The sequence below is a fragment of the Macaca nemestrina genome, chromosome 11 (genome assembly GCF_043159975.1).
Source record: "Macaca nemestrina isolate mMacNem1 chromosome 11, mMacNem.hap1, whole genome shotgun sequence".
Taxonomy (NCBI): Eukaryota; Metazoa; Chordata; class Mammalia; order Primates; family Cercopithecidae; genus Macaca; species Macaca nemestrina.
The window spans coordinates 19,652,588-19,679,594 of NC_092135.1; the positions used below are offsets into that span (position 1 = coordinate 19,652,588).

A 27,007-nucleotide genomic window follows, 5' to 3' on the forward strand; every position below is an offset into this window, starting at 1 on the left:
TCCCTGTGCTTCCACGATGTACAGTAGACACGAGAAAACCAGCGGAAGAGAAACAAAGGATCCTACACTTCCCAAACTTGCTTTAGTTCATGTTACATATTAACATCCATTGACATATTCCTCAGTACTGCTGGAGAAGCCACCTGAAAGCATGGTACTGGACCAAGGTTCCATGACCTCACAGAACAAACTCCCTTCCCTTCACCAGCATGGAGGGCCGACAGGACCCCACAGCTGGAACAAGGCCTGGGCGCAGCTGTCCCTCAGCTCCAGGTGCCAGGTGAGTGTGCGGCCCCTACCTGAGTGGTCAGAGAGGGCAGCCTGCACCACAGTCCATCAGGGTCTCCACGCTCAGTCCCCCTAGGCACAAGCGCCCCCTCCCACATCCTTCAGCCACAGTGGAAAACCTCCCATGTGTTGGTGCCGCATGGTGACAACTCCCAAAGATTGCCTTCCCGTGCTATACAAAACAGGTAAAGGTCTTTATTGGTCAGCCACTACTGCCTGGGCAAGCAGTGGTGTGAGAGGTACAGAACGGTACAGGTTGGGGAACACTTCAGAATCTAAACCTACCGTGACATCAGCTGAGAACGTCTTGTTCCTTACAGAGGGAGCGAACCATCTCCACAGACTGTAATGTACCATTACCACTTAACACAGCATATAGATATATGCATATACGGATAGATTCTAATTATTTATTACAAATAAACTTTCACATCTCTCAAAAATGGATCCAGTTTTCACATGGATGTTCAGGTTCTGAATGTACAAGAAAGGGTCATGTGCTTATTTAATTCGTCCATGCAAAGCTTATACGTATATCACTAAGTACTTTAAAAAATAGAATGGTCTCCTTTTGAGCAAATCTGTTTAGATTTAAGATTAGTAAAACAGTATGAAACTAATGAGATACACTGATAGAAATTAGGAAGTGACATACTGATGATTCTGGGTATGTAAAGGGTGAGGGGTACAATCTTCCCTTAAGACCTGCCAGGAGAGGAGATACTTGGAACCAGGAGTGGCGGGGCCACCCAAGCTGGAGGAGGTGGGTCTGCTCAGTCCTATGCAGCGCAGGCTCAGAGCACCACTGGAGACCTCTCTGCCAAAGGTCTCATCCTACCCGTGAAAACCATCACACTCCAGAGAATTGAAAACGCCAGTCCCAGCTGGAGACGGGGAAGCAGGTCCCCCCATGGGCATTGTCCTAACATGTTTGATGGGGGCGGCAGGTGATGGGGGCAAGGTAGATCCACCTGGCTGGGCAGACCTTGTCTTGTAATGACAAACCATGTGAAAGAAAACTTCCAAAAAGAAACCAGATGTTCAGTTAAATATTGGCACCCTTTGCCTATGTGGAAACTTCTCATCTCGATGGTCTCATGCGGACGCTGGCCCCCTTCACTCAAACATCTCGTAGTGACGTGTCTGCCTCACCCTCGGCACCATGTCGATGAGGAGTCTGCAAAGATGAAGACAGACAAGGTCACCTCCACGGCATGGGGCTGGAGAGCTTGGGGAAGCATATTTTCATTTTCTTTTTTCTGAGATAATTCACATACCATAAAGTTCACCCTATGTGACTGGGTGGTTTTTAGTATATTCATCAATTTGTGTTATCTCAGAAACCCCATGCCCCCTGTAGCATTCACTCCCCCTCCTCCCCACGCTGATGAGCCGTACCCTCCCCTTCCGGCCTCTGTGGATTTGCCTATTGATATTTTATATAAACAATCAAACATGTGACCTTTTGTGACTTCCTTCATAACATTTGAGGTTCATCTATGTTGGAGCGAGTATAACAGCGCTTCATTCCTTCTTGGGGGCTGAATGAGAGTCTGCTGCATAGATCTACCACATTTATCCATTCATCTATTAATGGACAAGTGGGTTGTTTCTGCATTTTGCCTATTGTGAATAACTCTGCTGTGAATTTCCTGGACAACTTTCAGTGTGGAGGTTTGTTTCCATCCTCCGGCAGTGTATACCAAGGACTGGAAGTGCTGGGGCAAACGGTAACTCCGAGTTCTGGCAGCACCATGGTCCATTCCCACAGCCATGGAGGAGGGCTCCACTTCCGCCACGTCCTCACCGACGCTGGCAGTTGTCCCTCTTTTTGATGATAGCCATCCGACCTTTCCTTGAGCGATGGAAGCATTTTAACATTTAAAAGCACAGCACCCTTTAGAAATGGTTCTCTGAAAGGCTAGCTCCAGCCTGGGTGCTGAAGCCCGCATCAGTGATGCCAGCAGGGCCTTTCTGCACTGACTAGTCAGGGAAGCAGCCCCCGGCCAGCACACGGTCACATCCCCCACTTGTGGCAGGAGGGGCTCCCCGTGTGAGGAAACCACACAGAGGTGCTTCCCTGGGGCATCGTGAAGACTGTGAGAGAGGAAGGAGCACAGATGTCAGGACACAAAGAGTCCTGAAGGCATCAGACAGAAGTCAAGGAGTGCCTTTGTGGCTTAAAGGCCTGATATCTGTCCTTGCCTCACTTCCGTGCCAGCCCCAAGGATATCTGACCCCTGCTGGGTGCTTTTCCAGTCACCTGACACTGGTCAGGCTCAGGAGGGGCACGGGTATAAAACGTGAACTTCAGAAGCCTTCTGTCATTTCCTGGCTGGGGAAGGTGGTGGAGAAGGGGCACTCCTAGCTGCCAGGAAAGCAAAGAGGAAAGCACAAGAACCTACTTGACCCCATAGGCAAATATGGTGAGGCCGATCAGAACGCCTATGCTGCCGTCCAGGTACCAGACCGCCGAGTCATGCTTGAACACTTCGGCACTCAGAAGAATGGAGAAGCCCATCACGCCGCCCACAAGGGAGTTAAACCCTGCAAAGGAAGCAGAGAGAGGCTAGATGGCAGTGCCAAGCAATCCCAGAAAATTACCCAAATGCCAGTCCTGTCTCCACATAACTGGAGCATGTGCTGGAAGGAATGGTGCCCAAAGCTCTCACGAGTGATAGCCACCACCTGGGCCCATCAAGTCTCTGCTCAAATGTCACCAGATACCTCCCAGAATAGAGCCGTCACCCCCGTCATCCTGTACCTGCTTTATTTCTCTTCCGGGCACTGATGCCGTGTGTGGTTTATAGCTGGTCTCGCCCATGCCCACCTAGAACGCAAACCTCCTAGAGGCAGGGGTGTGGTTTCCTGTTGAGTCCACAGTCCCCAGGACAGTTCCGGGCTCACAGTAAGACATTCAAATACTTGGGGACTCATATCTGACTGTCTGCTGGGCCAGATTCCGAGTTGGGCGTTCAGGATGTGCAGTTACCTATAAACCTTCTCAATCGTGTGACGTCACACTATCATCATCATCCCTGTTTTCCGATGAGAAAACTAAGAATGAGGTTAAATATATTGATGGGGGTTATCAGGATTGAGAAGGACTGGGATCTACCCAAACCTGCATCCTTTCCCTCCCGAGTCTCCTCTAAGTAACCTGAGGTTTTTTCCTTTCCCTCCAGAAGAGAAATGGAAAGTGTATTATGCTAAGTTTTTTGCAAAATATTGGCTACATGGTTGGAGAAATGGCCATAAAAACAGAACTGGAGCTACTAGATAGCGACTGCCATCTCTTTTCACACAGCAGCCCACTGGGGCTCCCAGCTTGCTTCTACTTTACCAGAGCTGTCAAAGGCCACACAGGAAGAGAATGGCTTAGGGTAGCTTCTAGGGTCTCCCCGTGAAGGACACCAGCTCCTCCCCTGCCCCAACACACTGGTGGCCGCAAAAGAAGCTCCAGGTCGACACTGCCCAAGGAGGCCCTGCCGGTAGATTTGTGCGGACCCGTAACATTCCACGCCAGGCTGGGCTTCCCCCGGGGCAGAGGAAGATTGCCGGGCAGGGGTGACCTGAGCAAATCTGTCTACTCAGGATCCAAGGCGGAGATGCAATGGCTGCTCACAGGGAGGGTGGATGAACCGCGGGCCTGCAAGGGCACCGCAGGGACTGGCCTGTGCCCTGCGACGCTCTTGGCAGTATGCCCTTCTCTCCCACGTGCTCAGGACACCTAGGTTTGGTCAAAGATACCTCATATTCCCCACACCACATCCACCACCCACCTGTAACTGTTCCTACAGTGCCCTGCTCCCCTGCCCACCTCAAAGGGCTTGGTTCTTGCGATGCTCCTCCCTTCCTCCTTCCCAGATTGGATCGGATTGTTCCTACTGGAATTAACCCACCTTCCCATCCCCATTGAACTCTTCTTGGACCCCGCGCCTCCCCCATCTCCTACTGGCCTTCACAAAACCCGCAGAAGAGTCTGCCCGCTGCCTCCACACTCACACCTCTGCCCAGACTCCCTCCTCCCCCAGCCCTTCCCGAAGTCAAAGTCATCCTCATCCTGCTACCTGCGGTGGTGACAGGCCCCTTTTTCAGTGGGGGTCACATCCCCAGCCTCACACCCCCCTGGGGCTCTTCCTGTCCCCTTTGCTGTGTCCTCCCCTGCATCCCCGAGTGTCCCAGGCTCCGTCCTCTGAGCTGGCCCTCTGCCAATCCATAAGCCCTGCTCCCCTCAATTCCCAGCTTTTGTCCTGACCTTTGCCCTCAGGCACAGGCTCCTCACGGAAGCATCTCAGACTGACCACAGCCACAACAGAGCCCTGAGCACCGCCTCGTCCTCTGCCGCATGCTCCGTAGATGGGGCCACCAGCTCCAGAGGCCGAGATTCTAGGAGCCCATCTTCCCTTACACCACCAACCTGCCCCTCGCCAGATGTTACTCCCCCAACTCATTCTCACTCTCCCTGCTGATCCCTGCTCTGCCCCGGCCACCTGTGGTCCTCCCTGGACCCCGCCACAGCCAGAGGGACCCTCTGTCAGTGAGCAGCAGCCAGGATCTCCTGCAGGAAAGCCCCCATCAGGGGATCAAATCGCACCAGACCCCTCACATCCAGCCACACGATCCTGCGACAGCCACCCTGCCCGCCCCTCAGGGCCACTGGGCTTGTCACTGTCACCCAGGGCCTCCCTCCCAGCCCTGTCCTCAGCCCCCAGCCCCTAAACTTCCTCCCCTCCACCCACTACTCCCTTCTGCCTCCAGCTAACAGGCTAGCTTTGCCATTTTAACCGCCCCACTCTTCTCACTGGAAACCTAAGCTTAAGGACAGGAACTTGGTCTCTCCTTGCAGTATTCGAAGTCCCAGGACAGGGCCCGGCATTCATCAGGGGTGCAAATGACCACTGCATGAACAAGTGACCACACGAAGGAGGAAGTAGGCAGGCAGGCAAGGGCCCAGCCTGAGCGCCACCCCTGCCCGGCTTCCGCAGACAGTCACCCCAGGAGAAGGAAGCCCAAGCCAGGTGCTGCTCAAAGAGGCAAAAGCGTGAGGTTCCCCAGACAGCCACTAGATGTCCACTCAGCTCCACCAAGTCACCCGCTCTGCCAGCCAGCACCAAGGCCGGCCCAGCTTGCCCTTCCTGACAACAGGTCCGCCAGGTGCTCCCTGATGCCCCACAGCTGAGAGGCTGGTGGCAGGGTCACCTGTTCGCTGCATCTTCTAGGAGGAGACTGCCCTGCCTGGCTCGGCTCACTTTTGTGATGACAGAGCCTGACTCATTTCAGCTTCATTTCTTGAGAGTCTGCCTGAGGATGCTGGATCAAGCACACGGAGAATAGGGACCGAGTCCGTGGCCACCCACCATCTTTGCTCCAAATGTCAGGACCTTCCCAGTCCGTCATTCCACATGAAGAGCTCTGAGCCCCCAGCCCCCACCAGCGCAGCAGGCAGGCCCTGCCGTCACTCCCCTCTGCAGTGCCAGCCCCACAAACTTGGCCCTGTCCCCACAGTTGCAACCACAGATCCGCTCTAATGAAGAAATGCTGTTATCAGTTTAGGAGCATACAATGGCACAAAATGATGGCTAAGGCCACCCTGATTAGAGCTCCACCAGTCTGGCTTTGCCAACTGGATCAGGATCTGTGTAGTTAAACACATTCATTGTACACAGAATATTCTAATTTAAAAGTTTCTTGTGTGCTTGAAAGGTTGTCATAGATGGGGTATTTGAGAACTGGTTGTGAGCAGGAGAAGAGAGCAGGCCCCTGTTTCAGAGGGGCTTCCAGATTCGCCCCAGCTGTTCCCACAGGACTGAAGCTGTGCCCCTCATCCAGAGCGCTCCCCTGGTGCCCTCTCATGCTCTTCCTGTCTGATTTGTAGTATGTGTTTGTTGTACGAAATCACATTACCCTAATACACAGCAAGCTTCAGCCCAGTCCCAATAGCAACAAACCCATGAATGACAACATCCAAAGCCACAAACCAGATGAGACCAGATTCACTGCACCGCACAGGGTCTCCATCGACCACACCCTGCTGTCCCTTTCCCCAAAGAGCTGCCTCCCAGTTATAAGGACACCCCAGCGACAAAGGGAGCCAGCAGCATCAGCCTGGCCCACTTCAGCCTGGCTCCAGCTTGGGACCCAGCCGCCGCCAGGTGACAGGGGAGGCCGCCCTCTCCCACAGAGGGGATGCTTGGCTATGCCGCAGCCTAGCTGGCAGCCACAGGGAACCCCCAAGGTTCACGACAGCCATGGCTCCCTGACCCCATCCTGCCCACCCACCTTCAAAAGTGAGGAAAGAACAGAGAGAAGATAAATACAGATCGCTCCCTAGTTCTGCTAATCAATGAATGGAAGAAGCCCAGATCCCAGACAGTACAATTAGCAGGAGGGTATAATTCCTCCTGCGTGTTTTGCCAGCAACACACCCACCTAACAGGGGACGGCAGGGCCACAGAGCACAGGGCCTCCTGGGAACAGGCTCGGGGGTGGGGGCACTGCCTCTGCTCTCATCAAACCCACTCAGCCGATTCATCCCCGCGCTGCTCATTCTATACCTACCCCACCACTTCCCAAACCCTCTCCCTCACCCCATCTGAGCTGCCATCCCTTCCTCTCCCCGGGCCTCCCCCTGCTCAGCTCCCAGCTCCCTCCACTCTGCTCCCCACCACTGATGACCAGAGGGCTCCGCAGAAAATAGTACTCATGTCGCCCTACCTGTTTCAACATTTGATAAAATATCCCACATCCCACCGTAGACCTCAAGCCCCGCCATGCTCTGTCCCCCATTTCTGAGGAAGGGACCCCCCCATGCCCCTTCCTCACTCGGACTCCTTCCGCCTGGAGGACGGCTCTTCTCCACTCTTCGCCTGATTGTGAGACAGTTTTCACCCAAACCCTCCTCTTTTCCTTGTAACGACCTCCTCCCTGGTTCACAAGTATGATGGAAATACTGCTTATGGGTGTGGAGGATTCGTGTGCGCGAAATCAAAGTCAGAAGTTGTTCATGAGAAAAGCAGCCTCACTGTTGTTCTCCTCTGAACACCATATAACACGGTGGAAGCTAGAACAGTGAAGCCTAGACCGAGATCGTGTATCTGGAATATCTACAATGTTAGGAAACAGCACCCACCAAGTCACAGAGCCAGTGTTGCAAGGAGGGGGCCAAGCCCCATGGGTCATGGGTCATGGGCAGGGCGGGGTCAGGGACTCCTGCTGGGGCTCTGACTGCTGGCTCCACAGCCAGGTGTCCGGCGAGTGAGGCTGCCTGCACCCCAACCTCAGTGAGGTGGATCAAGGTCCCACAGATGTGCCAGCCAGAGGGGCTTCACAGCCTGCCTGGGAACCGGCCGAGGAGCTGCCCGCTGTGGACTCACCACCGGGAGCCCAGAAAGCTGTTCAGACCCACACTGCCTACCCTCGGGCTTCCTGCCCTTCCCTCCTGTTCTAGGTAAGGAGACATGGAAGGGAAGGTGGGCAGCATACGCGGCAGAGGGAAGCCGAGGCCAGCCAGGCCTCCACTCTGCATCCCTACAGGGCTGGGCCAGAGTGGCCCTCAGAGCCTTGTAAAGGGACCTCTAAGGCAGCTGGAGGTCCCAACCCAAACCCCTGGCTAGGGCCCACTCATCCCTCGGCTCTCACACAGAACCCACCCGGTGTCCCGGCTACACTCATCCCTAAGGAAAGAAGGGCTCCATGGCCAGGGAAGGCATTTGATTTTGCAGACCACAAGGCAGCAGACTACAAAAATCCCAGTGGCTGAACTCCCTACCCCAAACCCCAGCTCTGCTCCCGACAGGGAAGGCCATGCAGATGAACCCGGGTCTTGCAGGACAATGTATTAGGGTCAACTTGATGCAAGCTGCCTATAATTCTACGATGTCTCAGTGGGTGACAGACACCCCAGAAGCCAGGCTGTGGCCTCAGTATGCTGTGTCATTCTCAGGAGGCTGAACTGCAAGTTCTTTAGATCCGGCTGTGCTAGAAAGACCTGTCTATTTATAGCAGCGGGGTTGCTTGGCTGAGTTGCAGCCACGTTTTGGGGATCAGGGCAGGATGCCTCACAGCAATAAGGCAGAAACTGGAAAGGGAGGCTCGCTCCGGAGCTGGCGTCCCCAGCCAGCGCAGCACCTAGCAGAGTGTGAAACCCCGCTGATCCGGTGTTACCGCAACTTCACGCTCCAGCAGCGTCAAACCCGGGACCTGATGGCAGCAGGATCCCGCCTTCCCCCAGCCTGGCAGGAAGCGGCAACCTAGGGCTTCCTCTGGAGCTTGGGGAAGGGGTCCTGCCTGCCTGCCGCGCATGAGGGGCCTTAGCGCTGCTCAAAGCTGCTCAGGAAAAAGGCAGTCTCAACACAGGCAGTCAAGGTAGTCAGTCCGCTCGCCATTTTAAACCACTTTTACCGTCTGAATAGCTTTGGTTTCATATGGACTAAAGGCTTCCTCAGCCCAAGGAGCAAGGCAGCGTCTCACAAGGGCAGAAACCAACAGCAGGCCTGCTGGGCAGGGCGACTTGAGGAAGGACTCGAGCTGCTGGTCACATGGCATGCAGGAGTGCTGGACACAGCAGGGGCCACCTTCCCTGGAGAGATGCTGTACTTGGCCCCTGGGGTGGGCACAGGGGCAGCACCAAACCTTGGTGTGTGCCACACAGACAGGGGTGCTGGCATAAAACACCAGTTCCCGGGCCCCAACTGAATCCCCTGGAATCAGAATCTTTGGGGTGGGCCCAGGAATCTGTGTTTTCAACAAACAGCCCAAGAAATTTCAGTGCTGCCAGCCTGGTAGTGGTCAACTGATGAGCGTCGGGGGTCTGAGATTTTGCAGTCAGGATGTCAGGTCCTGTAACCCCCAACATCTTCAGGCCTGTTTAAAGGAACCCCATGCACATCCATGCACACGGGTGATGCTCTTCCGAGGGTAGCCATGGGTGAAAAGCTGGGGGCCTCCTCTTGCCTTCCCAAGAGACCATGTTGCAGACTCAGGAGGCGGAGTGGGGGCAGGCGGTGGGCACAGGGACTCCTGGCTCCCCAACAAGGACAACCAGCCCACACGCCCACCCTCATCCCCCAGACCTGCCAACACACCTGCAAACAGTCCCGCCACCTGCCAACAGTCCTGCCACCTCTGCGGATGGATTCCTGGGCCAGAGCTCTGTCCCAGGGAGGAAACATCACTTTGGCTTCCTGTACCCCTGCCCACCGTGCAAAGTCCAGCTCTGCACCCAGCAGGTCCTCAACGTCGGCTAAGACAAGGAGCCCACGCCATGTCACCATGCTCCCTTCCTGCGGGTGAGAAGGGCCCCACAGCTGTCACTGTCACCATGCACGTCTGCACTCCACACTTCACACACAAAAGAGCCTTGAGAGTTTGTGACAAGGAAGTGTTTCTTACAAAAATAATCTAGCCGGGCACGGTGGCTCACACCTGTAATCCCAGCACTTTGGGAGGCTGAGGTGGGAGGACTGCCTGAGCTCAGGAGTTTGAGACCAGCCTGGGAAACAATATGGTGAGTCCCCATCTTAAAATATATATATACACACACACACACACACACACACACAACATACACACATGTGTGTATAACATGTAAAACATTTTCATGTTTGTGTGTACATATATACATATACAGACACACATATATAAACTTTTTAAAAAAGAATCCACATATTTCTGCTCTATTCTGTGCAGGTGCACCCACCAACCCACAAGACTTTTGCCCTTTGACCCCCTACCACTTTACCCCTGACCCCTGGGCTCCGCACATGCCCAAGAATAAATAAAAGCAACATGTCCAGGAGGCACTGCTTATCAAGTTTCTTGTTTATACATCAGTGATATCAGCGAGTCTGGGGCCTGAAACGTGCTTTTCCTGCACTCACACACCCCTCTCTCTGTCATCCCAAAGGTCACAAAAGAAGTTCCTCCTGTCCCACAGGGACACACACAGACTTTTCTAGCTGGTTGAGATTCTAAGCAGAGAACACACAGGTCATTTCCCCAGAGCAGGCAGGCACCTGGTAACTGCTACCTGAACTCCCAGGTGAGCGTCCCACTAGCTGGAAGGAAAAACAAGCATGGAGAATTCACAAAGGCAACATTTATAGAATCCAGAAAAGGCATTTACTTTTTATGGGGAGCAATGCACATAAAACCCAAGACTCCAGGAAACCCTTTGTGCTTCATGATTAAGAGGCTGGGGAGCCCCGAGCCTCCCTGCTAGGAGGTCAGAGTGGAGGTGATTTATGAAGAGTTTATTAAATTCCCAGGGCACAAGATATCTGCCCTGATATGGGAGCTCTGAGAAACAGCTTGAGGCGGGTAGGAGAGTGAGAAATGGATTCCAAATGACTGAGTTCTCCAGCAAGGGAAGCAACTAAAAGAGACCCAAACAGCATCTTCCTTGTGAGCCCAGCCCCCAGGGATTAGGCATCCTAGCCTTACTCACCATCTGTGATGAGTGCTCTACTGGTCAGAACCTTCCCCAGCATGAACTTCAACACGGCCAGGATGCTGCAAAGAATCCCACTTAAAATGGAGACACTGAACAGGAAATCGTCCTGCAAGAGAAAGTTCCAGATTTCAACAGTTCACCTCCTGCTGGAGCAGATCATCTCCAACCCACTTGCCTTAGAGATAAGCTTCGTTCCAAGTACAAGTAGTCAGTCAGGTATGCTGCCACCAGGTGGGGGTATACTGCATTGCTTTCACATCTCAGTTATGTGTCACCAGGAATTGGAAAAAATGCTCAAAAACAGATAATCCCAATTTATATTTACTTAGAAAACCATTACGTATTTATTTTCCTGTAGGAAATTCACCTTCCCACTATTCTGCTAAAATGAGTAGCAGTCATAGATCAATAACAGAGTTGGTCAGAATGCTAAGAACAGCGTCTTCTAAATAGAATTTTCCACAGATAATTCACCAAGCAGTTGACTGAGAATTTTGGAACACATAAACACACCACTGGCCTAATAATCCTTCAACAGAGACAACTGAATTTGCCACAGGGTCAGTTATGGCTGGAGCTACTTAAAACCATATCTTTTCCCCTTAAATTCACACAGGGCAATTGAGAGTTCATATAAACATGGGTAGAGAAAATAGCATCTAAAAATATAGTCTGCTACTGACGTTATCTGAACACTTCCTCTAAATTGTTACCTTACTTTTGCAAGCAAACAAGTGAGTCCCATATGCAATAAGTAAGCACCACTATCTCCTGACATTGGGGCCCATCCAGCTCTTCTGCTTCAAGCTCCCATGTGTCACCCCCATGAGACACAGCCTTCAGATTTCCCAATATTAAAATGTACCTGCCAGCCGAACTCTGATGCAGCATCATACATAGGCAAAGAAATCGGCTTTTCCCTACGCATTTTATTAATCAAATTCACAAACCTCGTGTCAGAAGCTGGGAAGAGAGAGGCAGCCTGCTTCATGTTCAACACCTAACAAAGCCATTTGAAAAACCACTTCACTGGAAACAGGTTATCTGTATAGGGTCAAAGCATCTCCCCGAAAACATGGGTCAATGGCAGTGGTGGTTTTGGCAACCTATGTTCACAAACTCTTCGCTACTCCCCACCCCATCCCCTGCCCTTGAGTTTGGGCTGGACTTAAGAGACTCAAATCTAACAGAGAGGATAGAAAGGGAAAAACAGTAGCTTACTAATGGAGAACCCAAGCAGACACCACCTCAGCCCAGTCAAGGTTCATATCACCGTTAATAAGTTGTGTTAGTACCCTGTGGCCCCCGATACGATGTGACAAGAAGGGCACTTTACCTCCATGGTGTTCCATCCCCAAATCCATAACCTCATTTTAACTGCAAAACAACATCAAACAAACCCAAACTGAGGGACGGGCTACAAAATGCCCGACCACTACGCCTCACGTGTCAAGGTCATGAAACACGAGGAACGACCGAGACTGTCACACACTGGAGACTGAAGGAGATTTGATAACTAAATGCAAAATGGCATCCCGACTGGATCCTCGAACAGAAAAAGGTCATCAGTGGGAAAACTGGGGACATGAGAAGGGAGTCTAGAGTTCTGTGAAGAGCACCGTCATCCCGCGGTAGAGACGAATTTGCCGCGGCTGTGTGCCATGTTAACAGCAGGGCAGGCTGGATGCAGGGGATATGGGAACTCTGTACTATCTGTAAAACTCTTCTATTAACCTAAAATTCTTTCACATTTAAAAGGTGATTTAAAGTAATCACCTCACTGAAGTTTCACCTCCTCAAATGACCAGTAAGGCCCATCCCAAACCAGGCCTCTTGACAATTCTTCAGTCCCTCCTATGTGGAGGTTACACAGCAGGGGACACAGTGGGAGGGGGTCAGGAGCCCCACATGGAGGCTCTCTTCATGCAGGGACTCAGCCTAAGTCCAGGAGATAGCACCCACAGAAAATAAACTGAACATGATGCTACCATCTGAGTATGTGTCCCCGCCAAAATTCACACATGGAAACCTCATCGCCAGGGTGATGGTATGAGAAGGGGGGGGGGGGCCTCTGGGAGGTGATTAGGTCGCAAGGACAGAGCCCTCATGAATGGGATGAGTGCCCTTACAAAAGGGGCCCCAGAGAGCCAGCTTGCCCCTTCCACATGTGAGGACACAGGGAGAAGCCACCGTCTTATGAACCAGGAAAAGAGCCCCCACTAGGCACTGAATCTGCCGGCATCTTGTCTTGGACTCCCAGCCTCCAGAACTGTGAGATGGAAGTGTCTGTGGTTTATGAGTCACCCAGTCTGTGGTGTTTAGTTATAACAGCTAGAACTAAGACACCCGACCAAAGAATCGCATGTCAACAGCCCCAGGTGCTAACGGGACTCAGGAAGCACAGGCCGGGATACTGAGGCAGTTAGGAAAGTCAAGAACTTTGAGGCCTCAGATTTGGAGACCCAGTGCTCACTTTGCTTACCCCACGCCTGAATCACCTCTGGCTCCATTCCGTCTCTGTTTGCAAAGCCCTCCTCCCTAAGTTTCCAGAGGTAGAGAAAATCTGTGCTTACCCCATCTAGGCCCCTGGGGCACAGGGGCTGGGCTGTGCTGCCCCACCCTGAGATGCAGCTCCAGAAACGCCACCCACGGCTTTGGTGACCGTTCCTCCATCTCTAAAGGGAGCTTCAGAACCAGGGCTCGGCCGACCCAGCAGCAGGAGTGTGCCAGGCAGGCCTTTGCTCAACTCTAAACTCCACGGCTTACTGGAAACGAACACTTGGATCTCAGTTGCTCCTCTGTAAGCGGTAGTGGGATGCCTACAGCGCCTGGCAGCCGCTGGCAATAAAAGGTAGGAGTTGTTGTTCACGGACCGAAACACACGATCCACACACAAACGTCCTCTACCTGCCGGCCACATCGGGTACTCACGGTGAGCCCCAGCCAAGCCTGGTCAGCATTCTTGTAAGAGAGACACAGGAAGCTTGTCACCGAGAAGTAAGTATGCATGGTCAAACAAAGAAACTTCGACTTCCACAAGACCAGGACTGAGCTCCACCGCGGCCTATCAAGGGGCTGTGCGGGAAGCTTCCGGCCCCAGGGAGCCTTCATCTCGGGGGAGCTCTCCATGGACCGGATGGGCCGCGAGGTCCAGCTCCTGGAGGACTGGGGTGGGCTTTCCTGGGGCGAAAAAGAAGAACCACTGGGTGGCAGCTTCAAAGGCACTGAAGCGGGAGCCCCACTTACCAGCTGTGTGACTCTGGGCAGGTCCCTCAACCCCTCCCTCCCTCCACTGTCCTACCTAGAAAGTGGAAAAAACAACAGACCACCTGATGGTGGCCGCACACACCGCGCGCAGAGCTCCCGGTGGCCGCACACACTGCGCGCGCAGAGCTCCCGGTGGCCGCACACACTGCGCGCGCAGAGCTCCTGGTGGCCGCATACACTGCGTGCACAGAGCTCAGCTGCAGCCACGCTGCCCGGAATTTCCTTCCTCCATGGTTCCCGGTTGAAGCTGACTCCCAGAGACACCCGCATGGGCCGTGAAAAGTGGTGAAGCGGCTGGGTGCTGCCACGGTTCAGCCAGACACGTTCCGTGGCTCCAGGGGACCACGGAGTGGTCCGAGTCCAGTGGACTCGCCCAGGGGAGAGCAGGGCAGCACCGGGCCAGTGGATTCTCCCCTCCTGCCGCATCCCCCCGCTCCAGCTTCGCTGAGTCATGAGCCAGGAGTGCATATAGCTCTGTGGCAAAGGCGCCCGCTTCTGCAGGATGCCCAATGTCATGGAGGCTGAGACAGTGAGGGTCACATACAGGTCCAGGCCATCTTCATGGGCGCCAGTTTGTCCTTGGCCCCTCCTCCTGGCTCAGCCTTCTTTCCTGACTGCACGGCTGCTGACTTCAGGCCAACACCACACTCAGAGGCAACCGCCTTACCAGGACGTCGGCACCAGCAACCACCACGTGGAAAGTCTCATCCCTGCCACAAACCCCTCTTCTGCATCACTTAAGAGGGGTCTGCTTCTTTGCCTGAACCCTGCCATAAAACTTCATACGGATGTGTCATGGGGTCAAACAGGGCCCGGCACAGAGTGAATGCTATATTAGTATTGGGAAGCCAAGTTTTTTAATGGAGAGAAGCCGAGATGCAAAAGGCAGGCTTTTTCTGAGCATGGATTATTTCTACCAGCCACCCTTTGCTCCTAGGACTGGCTCTGAGACAGCAACTACCTTTCTCTCTAGAACAGAGTCTGAGGCCATCTCTGAGTGTCACCCAAAGCTGCAGGCTGCAGGTCACCACTGCTGAGTGGATCTGCCTCAGAAACAGATTAACCCTGTGGAGGAACCCAAGAAGGATCCAGGCTGGCACAGACCTGCCAAAGCCCCTCTCCCAAAACCAGCTTTCAATGTCCTAAAAGCTCTGTGATTTCCCTGCCCAGGCCCAGATGGCTCTCCTGTGGTGCATGTGCTCCTCTCTCCACACGGCTCCCACGTTGACTGTTGGCATGAACAGAATGTCACAGAGATGCAGTCAGCAGCCTGCTCAAGACATCAGTACCTGGCTGGGCGTGGTGGCTCATGCCTGGAATCCCAGTGCTTTGGGAAGCCGAGGTGGGAAGATCACTTGAAGCCAGGAGTTCAAGACCAGCCTGGGCAACATAGTGAGACCTGATCTCCACAAAAAATATAAATATTAGCCAGGCATGGTGGTGCATGCTTGTAGCCCCGGCTACTCAGGAGGCTGAAGCAGATGGATCACTTGAGGCCAGGAGGTTGAGACTGCAGTGAGCTATAATAGTGCCACTGCACTCCTGCCTGGGCAACAGAGTGAGACTCTGCCTATAAAACTAGGTTTAAAAAGACATCAGTCCCTATTATGGACGAGATGTCTGTGTTCCTACAAAATTCATATGTTGAAGCCCTAACCCCAATGTGACAATATTTGGAGATGGGGCCTTTGAAAGATAATTAGGGTTAGATTAAGTCATGGGGGCGGGGGGACTAGTACCCTTGTAAGAGACTTGTACCTTTATAAGAAAACAGAAGATCTTTCTCCCCACCACCTATGTGCACCAAGGAAAGGCCACATGAGGACACAGTGAGAAGGCAGCCATCTATAACCCAAGGAAGGATCCCTCACCAGATGCTGACTCTGCTGGCACATTCATCATGGACTTCAGTCTCCAGAACTGTGAAGAAGAAATTCCTGTTGTTTAAGCCACCTAGTTGACGACATTTGTCTTTGGCACCCCAAGCTAAGACAGTCTCTAAGTTTAATAAAAGAAAGTTTCTGAGAAGATTCCTTCCGGAGAGTCAGGAAGCCACAGCAGACATGGAGACATGGCTGACAATGAGAAACCATAACATGCGTAGGCTGTACTGCCATTGACTTCTCTCAAGGTGCAGCCACACCTACCATGCCACAGAATTCTCAGCAGTGTCAGAGGGGGCGTCTGACAGAAACAGTTGGAGAGAGGCTAAATGACTTTCCCAGGGTCACTCTGCTAGTGGCAGGACCTGGAATTGCTCCCAGCTGTAAACTGTACCAGGCTGCCTCATCTAAGGCCTCATGATCATCTCTCATGTCCCTAAACAGTGGACTCCGTGAGAACAGTGACAGCAATTTCTTTGCTAGGTATTGAGTTCCCGCTGTTACCAGTACTGTGTCTCTAGAATTTCTCACAGTTGAGTCTTCACTGAATGATGGAAGATTACGACAAAAAGGTTTAAGGAAATTTGCCAATCATTCAGAGCCAAGTATAAATGTACATTAAAGGTAAACTCCACATAAATTTTGTCCATGCTGGCAAGCTCCTTCAACACCTTGTAGTAGCCAAGACCTTTTCTGACCATCTCAAAGCCATAAAAGATTGATATACTTGACAAGACAGAAGTTAAAGCATATTCAGGGGAAAGATCAAATACAAACTAGAAAAAACATTGTCACGAAGGGTTAATCTCCTTACTATATAAAGGGCTCATGAAAATCTAGAAGAAAAAGACCAACAAAGAGAAAATGGACAAAGATATATGTGAGAGACAGTTAAAAATAACATAAATTTTAAACATATGAAAAAGGCTCAAATGTTCATAAAATAAATGAAAGCCAAAACTATAGTAAGGCCCTTTTTATCTAACCAAAAATATCACAAGGCTATGAGAAAACAGTCTCTCATACCATTCTGATTGGTGGCAGTGCAAAATGGTCCAACCTGTACAGAGAACAATTTGACAATTTCTCTGAAAAGTACAAATCTCCCCTTTGAGCAAGCCACCCACTCATGTGAATTTATCTTAGTGCTACACCTGTACGTGCATGCAAATGATGGCACATATAACAGACAAATCCAAAATTAAAGAAGAAGATCATAATACTTTACATAACTGATAGAACAAACTAACAGAAAGTCTGTAAACAGAAGACTTCAACAACATGATCAACCAGCTTTGCCGGACATTTATGGAACATCTATCCAACAAAGGCAGGACACACATTCTTTTTAAATGTAATATTAATGTAGATCACATTCTATGCAATTAAAAAGATATCAACCAATTAAAAAACTGGAATCATACAAGGCATATTCTCTGACAATGGGATTAAACTAGAAATCAGTAACAGGATAATATCTAGAATATTCTAGTATTTGGAAACTGAACAATAAAACAACCCACTTCTTAAAAACTCATGAATCAAAGAATAATTACCAGGGAAATTACAAAATATTTTCAAGTGAAAGAAAGTAGAACAACAGTATATTGAAATTAGTGGTATGCAGCAAAAGCAGTGCTTAGAGGAAATTTTATAGTAAATAATGTACTTAAAAATGTTTAAAAGGCCTAATATCAATGATCTGAGCTTTGCCTTTAAGAAAAAATTAAAAGAAAATCAAATTCATCCCAAAGTAAGGAGAAGGAAAGAAATAATAAACGTATGAGCAGAAATCAATGAGACAGGCCAGGTGTGGTAGCTCACAACTATAATCCCAGCACTTTGGGAGGCCGAGGCAGGTGGATCAGTTGAGGTCAGGAGTTCGAGACCAGCCTGACCAACATGGTGAAACCCTGTCTCTACTAAAAATACGAAATTAGTTGGGCATGGTGGTGCATGGTGGTACATGCCTGTAATCCCAGCTACTCGGGAGGCCGAGGCAGAAGAATCACTTGAACCCGGGAGGTGGAGGTTGCAGTGACCCAAGATCACACCATTGTACTCTAGCCTGGGTGACAAGAGTGAAACGCCATCTCCAAAAAAAAAAAAAAAAAACCAATGAGACAGAAAATGGATAAACAGTAGACAAGAATCAATAAAACCAAAGACCTTAATAAAGATCGGTAACATAGGATAAACCTCCAGAACTCATCTAGAAAAAAGAGGACACATGTTATCAATATCAGGAATGAGATAAGGCACATCACTACAGATCCAACAGGATCTATTAAGAATTTAATAAGGAAATATAACCAACTTGATGCCAATAAATTTGACAACGTAGAAGAAATGGACAAATCGAAGGTCATTCAAGAAGTAGATAACATGAAGAACCCTGTAGCGATTGAAGACCTTGAAATTGTAGTGAAAATCTTTCTCACAAAACTTCAGGCCCCAATGGTTTTATTGGCAAATTCTGCCAAACATTTAATCATTTAAAGGAGAAATAACCAATTCTAAAACATTTCTTTCAGAAAAAAAGATAAAGAAGAAACACTTCCCAATTTATTTCTGAGGCCAGCATTACTATGACACTAAAAGCAAAAGAATCATAAGAAAACTACAGACCAATAGCTCTCATGAATCAGACTTAAAAGTCCTCAACGAAGTATCAGCCACACAAATTCAGCAATATATAAAAAGGATAATACAACATGACCAAATGGGGTTTACCCTGGGGAAACAAGGTTGATTAAACATTCAAATATCAATCAAAGCAATTTCCCATATTGACAGAACAAAAAGAAAGCCCATATAATCATCTCGATAGAAGTAGAAAAAGCATTTGATGTGTCAAATGTGTCACTACCCACTCATGGAGAAGGGAAAGAAAAAGGGAGGAAGGAAAAGACTTCTCAGCACTCTAGGAATAGAGAGGAATTTCCTCAACATGATAAATGGTATCTAGGAAAAACCTACAACTAATATCAACCAATGGTGAAAAAAATGAATGTTACTCCTAAGATCAGGAAAAAGGCAAGGACATCTACTTACATTACTTCTATTTGACACTGATTAGGAGGGACTAGCCAGCATACAGATAGAAAAGAAAGAAGTAAAACCATTTTTATTTACAGACTGCATAATTTTCTATTTTGAAAATCCTCAGTAATTTACCACCCCTCCCACACGGAAAATGTACTTATTAAAACTATAAATGAGTTTAATAAGACTACATACCAAGTTAGTAAGTAAAACTCAACTGTATTTCTGTACACTAACTAGAAATATGGAGTTTTTGGAAACACTATTTAAAGTAGTATAAAAATGCTAAATACTCAGTGATAAATTTTACATGTAATACCTGTGCACTGAAAACTACAAAATATTATGGAGATAAAAGATTTTAGTACATGGAAAGATATACTATGTTCAATTATTATTAAAACATTAGTCCTCCCCAAATTGATCTGGATGCAAAAGCCACCCTAAGCCAAATCCCAGCAGACTCTTTTAAAGAAATAAAAATGGACAAGTTGATTTTAAAATGTATGTGTAAATGAAAGGGGCTTACAATAACCAAAGTGATTTTGAAAAAGAACAAATTTGAAAGGTTTACACAAAGCCTCTCCTTATTTGATTTATGAAATAAGTCATTTCCAAACTGATTATAAAGCTATTGTAATCAAGAAGTGATACTATCATAAAGTGAGACATACAGATCAACAGAACAAAATAGAAAGCCTAGAAATCAGCCCACTCTCAGATGTAGTCATTTAGTTTTAGACAAAAGCACAAAAGCAATCCAGTGGAAAATGTAAACCCTTTACAACTAACAGCACTGGAACAATTGGATATATGTATGGAAAGAAATAAATCCTGATCCTTATTTCACACTATATTTTAATTTAGTGTGATTTTAATTTGAGATGGACTGTAGATCTCAAAGTGAAGCTAAAACTGTAAAACTAAATTATGTATGAACTTGGGTTAGGCAAATTATTTCCTATGACAAAAAATAAGCACTAACCATTAAGAAAACTGCGATAAGTTAGACTTTATCAAAATTAAAACTTTTGCTCCTTGAAAGACTATTAAGAAAATGAAGGCAAGCCATGATACAGAAAAAAAAAGTAAAACATATCTGAGACAGAACTGGTATCCAGAATATTTAATAATTTCTACATCTCAGTAAGAAGAAAACAGATGACTCAATTAAAAAAAAAAGGCAAAAATTGGAACACTTTACCATATAAGATGTAACAACAGCAAATAAGCACAAGGAAGGATAATCAACATTATTGGTCAACAGGGAAAAGTACATGAAACCACTGTAAGTGACCACTACATACTCATTAGAATCACCAAAATTAAAAAAAAGAAAACACATAATACCAAGTATGTGAGGATGTGGAGCAACTGGAACGCTCACATGTTGCTGGTGAGAATGTAAAATGGTATAGTCATTTTGTAAAAGAGATGGCCATTCCTTGTGAAATTAAATACAGACTTACCATAGGATTCAGCAATTCTACTCCAAGAGAAATGAAGGCGTATGTCCACATGAAGACTTCACATCAATGTTCTCAGCTGCTAATTTCATAATAGTCAAAAAGTGGAAATAACCTAAATGTCCAACCACTGGTGAATGGAACAAATTGTGATCTGTCCAGACAACAGAATATTACTCAGCAATAAATAAGAATGAACCACAGATATGTTCAGCAAGAATAGGGCTGCATTTCAAAAGCATTATGCTAAATAAAAGAATATAGACACAAGAGACTAAATACTGAATGATTTCATTTATATGACTTTGCAGAAAAGGGAACCTATAGTGACAGAAAGCAGATTAGCTGGGGAGAGGAGGTGATTAATGACTGCAAAGGGGAAGGAGAGATCGTTTTGAGGATGATGGAAATATTCTATATCTTCATTGTGGTGGTGGTTCTGTAACAATACACATCTGTCAAAACTCATCAAATTGTATACTTAAAGGGTGAATTGTATGTACATTATATCTCAATAAAACTAATTTTAAAAATAATACTATCTCAGAGATTCCTAGGTAATAATTACTGACATTTACATAATTCAGCTCATGCACGTAAGCTGGTATGATCATGTACATTGTAATGTTCATAATGTTCCTAATGTCCATTATTGGAATGTAACGTAAAGGACACAGATCAAACCAGAATCACTGTGAAGATTAAATCAGAGGCTTAGAGGTCAATGGTGGAACATGGACCCAGAGGGCTGGCTTTCAAGTCTCAGGAGCTTCCTATAGATGTGAGTAAACACTTCTTTTTCTAGACATCTCAAGTGTTTTATCCTCTATTAAGCTTTTCCTGACAGCCCATCAGTGTTCTCACTGACCCTGTAGTATGGCCTGCAGGAGCCTGGGTTCTACATGATTATCATCACTGCCATGCCTCATGTTCAATTCAACTTAGTGAACCCCAGTTGAGTGCCTTCTGTTTATTCCTTCGACAAATTTCCTCTTTATCATCAACTTCTCTGGAAAACCCTGTCTGACTCTCCAGGCTGAGTAGGAACCCTTTGCCCACTGAAGATTGCACACCACACCTACGTTTAGCACTTGCTGCAGCATCTCGTAGTCTTTGGCTCACCCACCCCTTTCTTATCTGCCTGTGAGCTCTATGTCAGGGAGAACGTTGTGTTGCTCATTTGTTGTCCAGCGCATGCCCAGTGTCAGTTGCACTGCTGGCTCTGACAGAGCACTTGGGAACCACTATGCAGGAGGCTCTGGGTGAATTTCTAGGGAGACTGACATAAATATGATACCATTGTACTCTCAAGGAACTTACAACCTAGTTAGGGAGATAGACACACAAGCCACTAACTGTAACATGGTGTGATCTGTTTGTTTAAAAGCTGTGGCAGAGAAATGTCCTACGTTGGAGTGAATAGGCAGCATGGTATATACATGATGTGCAGGGTGGAATTTGGTAAGTTCTTCCTTTCAGGAACCGTCAGTTTGCTAACCTGGACTTCATGAGAGTGTTTAGTATATATCATAGCCACGTGGAATGGGAAATTTCTGGACAATCTAAATACTTCAATCAAGAACATCAGTAAAGATTCAGTGAGCACCAGTGTATAGGCTGAAGTGTTTTACAAGAAGCAAAGAGTAAGCACAGCTTTTGCTTTTAAGATAGTAGCCTTCAGATAAGAAAATATACCATGAAGGCCTAGAAAGTAAGATTTTTTAAAAAAAGAGAGCAAGAAAGAAAATATTGGATAAGCACCAACAAGGAAGTCTGTGATGAATTGTCAACCCAAGGTCATATCTATTGAAATGGAAGAGCATGGACCTCATAGCACTTTTCTGTCCCTCCCATCCCACAGAATGGTGAAGCTGCACAAGATGTGGAATGGACAGGCTTGTTGACGGTTTGGCTGTTTGTCCTCTCCAAATCTCATGTTGAAATGTGATTCCAAATGTTGGAGGTGGGGCCTGGTGGGAGGTGACTTGATCATGGCGGCAGATTCCTCATGAATGGTTTGGCACCATCCTCTTAATAATGGGATTATTATCAAGTTATTTCGTGCGAGATCTGATTGTTTAGAAGTTTGGAACCTCCTTGCTCCCACTCTTGCTACTGCTCTTACCGTGTGATTCCTTGGCTTTGCCCTTTACCTTCTACCATGATTGTAAGCATCCTGAGATCCTCATTAGAAGTCCAGCAGATGTTGGTGCCATGATTATACAGCCTGTAGAACTATGAGTCAATTAAACCTATTTTCTTTATAAATTACCTAGCATCAGGTATTTCCTTATAGCAACACAAAGAATGGCCTAATACAGAAAATTAGTACCAAGAATGGAGTGTTGCTATAAAGATACCTGAAAATGTGGAAGCAGCTTTGGAATTGGGTAATGGGCAGAGGTTAGAAGAATTGGGAGGGCTCAGGAGAAAACTGGAAGATAAGGGAAAGTTTGGAATTTCTTAAGGACTGTTAAATAGTTGTGACCAAAATGCTGATAAAAATATGGACAGTAAAGGCCAGGCTGAAGAGGTCTCAGACAGAAACAAGGAAGTTATTGGGAACTGGAGTGAAGATCGCCCATGTATACCTTAGCAGAGAACTTGGCTGCCTTGTGTTTGTGCCCTTGGGATCTGTGGAAGTTTGAACTTAAGAGTGATGACTTAGGGTATGTGGTTGAGGAAGCTTCTAAGCAGCAAAGCATTCAAGAGGTGGTATGGCTGCATCTAACAACCTACCATCAGATGTGGAAGCAAAATAGTTAAAGTTGAACTTAAAAGGGAAGCAGAGTGTTAAAAATTTGGAAAATTTGCAGCCTGGGCCTGTGGTAGGGAAGGAATCCAAACAGCCTGTGGAGCAACTCCTTGCTAGAGAGATTAGCAGGACTGAAAGGGAGCCAGGTCAATAGGGGAAAAGGCCTTGAAGGCATTTGAGAAATCTTCAAGTCAACCCCTCTCATTACAGCCCCAGAGGCCTCAGAGGGAGGAATCATTTCAGGATCCAGGCCCAGGGCTCTTACTGCCTTATGCAGCCTTGGGATACTGCTCCCCTCATCCTGGGGTGGAAGGGGTCAGTTCTGGGGATTAGTGCCCTTCCTCATAAGAGAGATCCCAAAGGACTTCCTTGCTTCTTCCCCAGGGGAGAACACAAGTGAGAAAACAGCCATCGATGAACCAGGAAGCCAGGCCCTCACAAGACACCAAATCTGCTGGTGACTGGATCTTGAACCTCCCGACCTCCAGAACCATGAAAGATCCACTTCTGTTGTTTGTAAGCTGCCCAGTCTATGGCATTCAGTGATAGCAGCCTGAATGAACTAAGACAGTCCTGCAGCTGAAACTTCTGGGAAGCAGAGAAGATGCCACCTCACCCTTCTCCCAACATGCCCCCTACATTCCAGACTGTGTGGGACAAAAGCCAATGACCAGTCCATCTGAGTGGAATGTCTTTTTCCAAGAGCTGGTAATGCTCGGATTTGAATTTTCCAACTTCATTGCCCCAAAGTGTGAAAAACAACACCTTTACCCTATTGAACAAAATGCTTATACAGGGATTCCAAGAACCTGACAGACCACTGGGGTATAAAAAGCATTACATCCCAAATGTTTTGGTGTATACCGATACTGATCCTGTCATCTCAGAGAGCGAGTCGTGGAAACACACAGCCCTGGGGCCCCAAATCTCACCCCACAGACAAGGGCGAGCATCCCTTCTGCACAAGCATGGGGGATCTTAAAATCATACAGCATTAGAAAGGATAAAGGGCTTAGGGGGCATCTAATTCATGCCACAGGTGATGAAACTGAGGCACACTGAGGCTCGCAAAAAGGGGGTGACTCCCCCAGAGACAGCAGAGAGACAGTGACAGAGCTGTGTCCCAAGCTCAGGGCCCCCAACCATCCTCCAGCTCTGCCTAGGAGGCCTGACGCTTCCCACCCCGCTGCTTCCACTTCTCTCAGCCAGGCTGGAATGTGGCGAAAGCCACAGGCCTAATTTCAGGATTCAAAAGCAATTAGGGGAGAGCTGACAAAATCTGATCTGGGTGAGGATTGTCATGCTGACCCGTGATGTGGGTTATTGTACTCTAGCTCAGGAGATCATGGTCAGCCAGACCAGGTCAGCTTTTCTCCTGGAAGACAATAGCCCCTGCACTGCCCCACATGCAGTCTTGCAAGCTGGTGGATAAGTGTACCCATGACCTGGTGTACAGTATGAGACACAGTCTTTTCCAGCTCCTTGCAGAAAAGCCAAATCCAACCAAACCAGCTGGATAAAGGGGACTCCTCTGCCCTCACCTCTTAACACTCTCCCTTTCTCTCACTCTGCTCCAGCCGCCCTGGCCTCCTCTCTGTTCCTCAAGCACAATGGGCAGGCTCCTACCCCAGGGCCTTTGCACATGCTACTCTCTCTGCTTGGAGGTTCCATGCAGCCACAGGGCTCACTGCGTCATCTCTCTGCTCAAGTGTCAGCTTCTCAGTGAGGTGGTCCCCTGACTGCAATCACTCCTCACCCCCTGATCTTTTTTTTTTAATGCACTTTTCACATTTATACACATATGCTTAAATTTAAAATTCATAAAATTGAGCACTCAGTTCCTCATTTGATTAGCCACAATTAAGTGCTCAATATGGCTACTGGCTATCATACTCAAGAGTGTAGACATAGAACATTCCCATGGCCACAGAAAGTTTTATTAGATTGCACTGATTTAGGAACAAGTTGGTTTTTCCCTCTGACCTTGGGATAAAGCAGTCAGTGGCTAGAAAGTGGTGCAGACAATTGAAGAACGGGAGCCGTGGGAGACAATGACCTGGCAAATGGTCAAAAAGGAGTTAGGCAAGGAGAGGGGACCTGGGATTTAGCAATCACAGGAATAAAACTCAATGTGATTGACTAACACCCTGCCTCCAAAATGTACCTAGGGATTAAGGTTTTTTAATTATTATATACTTTTTTATTGAGGTGTAATTAGCATACAATAAAGGTATAGATTTTAGATGCTGAATTTGATAAATTCTGTCAATGGCAACACCTGTTTAACCATCCCCAAAACAAAACAGAATATTTCCATGACCCCCGAATTTCCTTCACATCCCTTTCTCAGCCCCTTGCAACCACATTCTGACTACAATCCCTATGGATTAATTTCTTCTACTCTTGGATTTTATATAAGTGGAATCACATAGTATGAATTTTTTGGGGGGTGGGGCTTAGACTTCTTTCATCAACATCATGCTTTTGGGATTCATCCATCTTGTTGCAGGTATCAGCTGTTGATTCTGTATCATCCTGGCGTCCTACTCTAGCGACTTGTTTCACGGCCCTCCCCCGACAGGTTTATTATAATTCCATCTAAATGCTTCCCGCTGACACCAGGTGATATGGTTTGGCTGCGTCCCCACCCAAATCTCATCTTGAATGGTAACTACCAGAATTCCCATGTGCTGTGGGACAGACCTAGTGGGAGGTAATTGAATCATGGGGGTGAGGCTTTCCTGTGCTATTCTCCTGGTAGTGAATGAGTCTCAAGAGATCTGATGGTTTTATAAAGGGAAGTTTTCCTGCACAAGTTCTCTTATCTGCTGTCATGTGAGATGTGCCTTTCACCTTCTGCCATGATTGTGAAGCCCCCCCCAGCCACGGGGAACTGTGAGTCCATTAAACCTCTTTTTCCCAGCAAATCACCCAGTCTCAGGTATGTCTTTATTAGCAGCGTGAAATGGACTAACATACTAGGCTTTTTTATTTCAGTGCCCAACAGAGTTGGGCAGTTGTTGATGCCAGGACAGGGGAAGGAATAGGAGGCGGGAAGCTGATGGAGTCTAATGCCCCCCCCATTATGTAGGAGACCATCTCCCTTCATGACATCTGCACATTCAGGTCAAAATATCAGAGTGACATGAGCTGAAATGAAAGTGCTGTGAGAACCACCTCTCCCATCAAAGTCTACAAGCAGCCTTGAAGATGGCTGGTCCACTCACAGAGCAAGACCTCAGGGGTCAGGATGTCTCAAGGCGACCTTCCACCTCCTCCACCGTGCTCAGCAGGAATGAACCCCACCGTCTCTCCCCATCACTCCCACCTCATACTCCACACACCAAAATGGAGGTGGTGGTGAGAGTGAGCATCTGTACATAAAATTCCACCTCCTGATTAATTTTCATCTTCAAAGAAAATGTTTCTAGCTGGTCATCAGCCAACAGCAGTTTCCAACATTGTAATACCAAGTTTCTCTGTCCTCCTCGCCACCACCCCCCCCCCATTTCCCATACAGTCTCATCTCAAAGATAAGACGAGGATGAGTTTGTATTAGTGGTGTTGCTCACAGAAAAATCTTGTGTAGAAATAAAATGTTTTTCTGCAGGGTCAGTTCTCACTTCCTACTGTAAGCTTATTCCTTACCAAGGGTGACACCAGCAGTCATAAACCCAGGTCACAATGAACTGTGGCCACTAACACCGAGCAGAGACCGTGTCTGAAATCCCAACCCACTCCTTTCCCCAAAGACCAACACTTTCCTTTTTCATGAGATGTGAGCCAGCAAGGAGAATAGGAGGCTCGCTTGCTTATGCCTGCAAAAAGGCGTCCTTTGCCTTCCTAATGA

The 27,007-nt window shown here is 48.1% G+C and overlaps 1 protein-coding gene across 1 annotated transcript in view; it reads right to left on the reverse strand.

Moving 5' to 3' along the window:
* Positions 1-461: 461 nt before the first annotated feature.
* LOC105492550 (transmembrane protein 163) overlaps positions 462-27,007 on the reverse strand; it is a 259,890-nt gene continuing 233,344 nt past the window's right edge. Inside the window, exons 6-8 of the mRNA XM_011759761.3 lie at positions 10,736-10,847; positions 2,694-2,835; positions 462-1,465 (exon numbers count right to left, since the gene is read on the reverse strand). Coding sequence (XP_011758063.2) covers positions 1,405-1,465; positions 2,694-2,835; positions 10,736-10,847 — 315 coding nt within the window. The 3' untranslated portion in view covers positions 462-1,404. The remainder of the gene's footprint in view (positions 1,466-2,693; positions 2,836-10,735; positions 10,848-27,007) is intronic.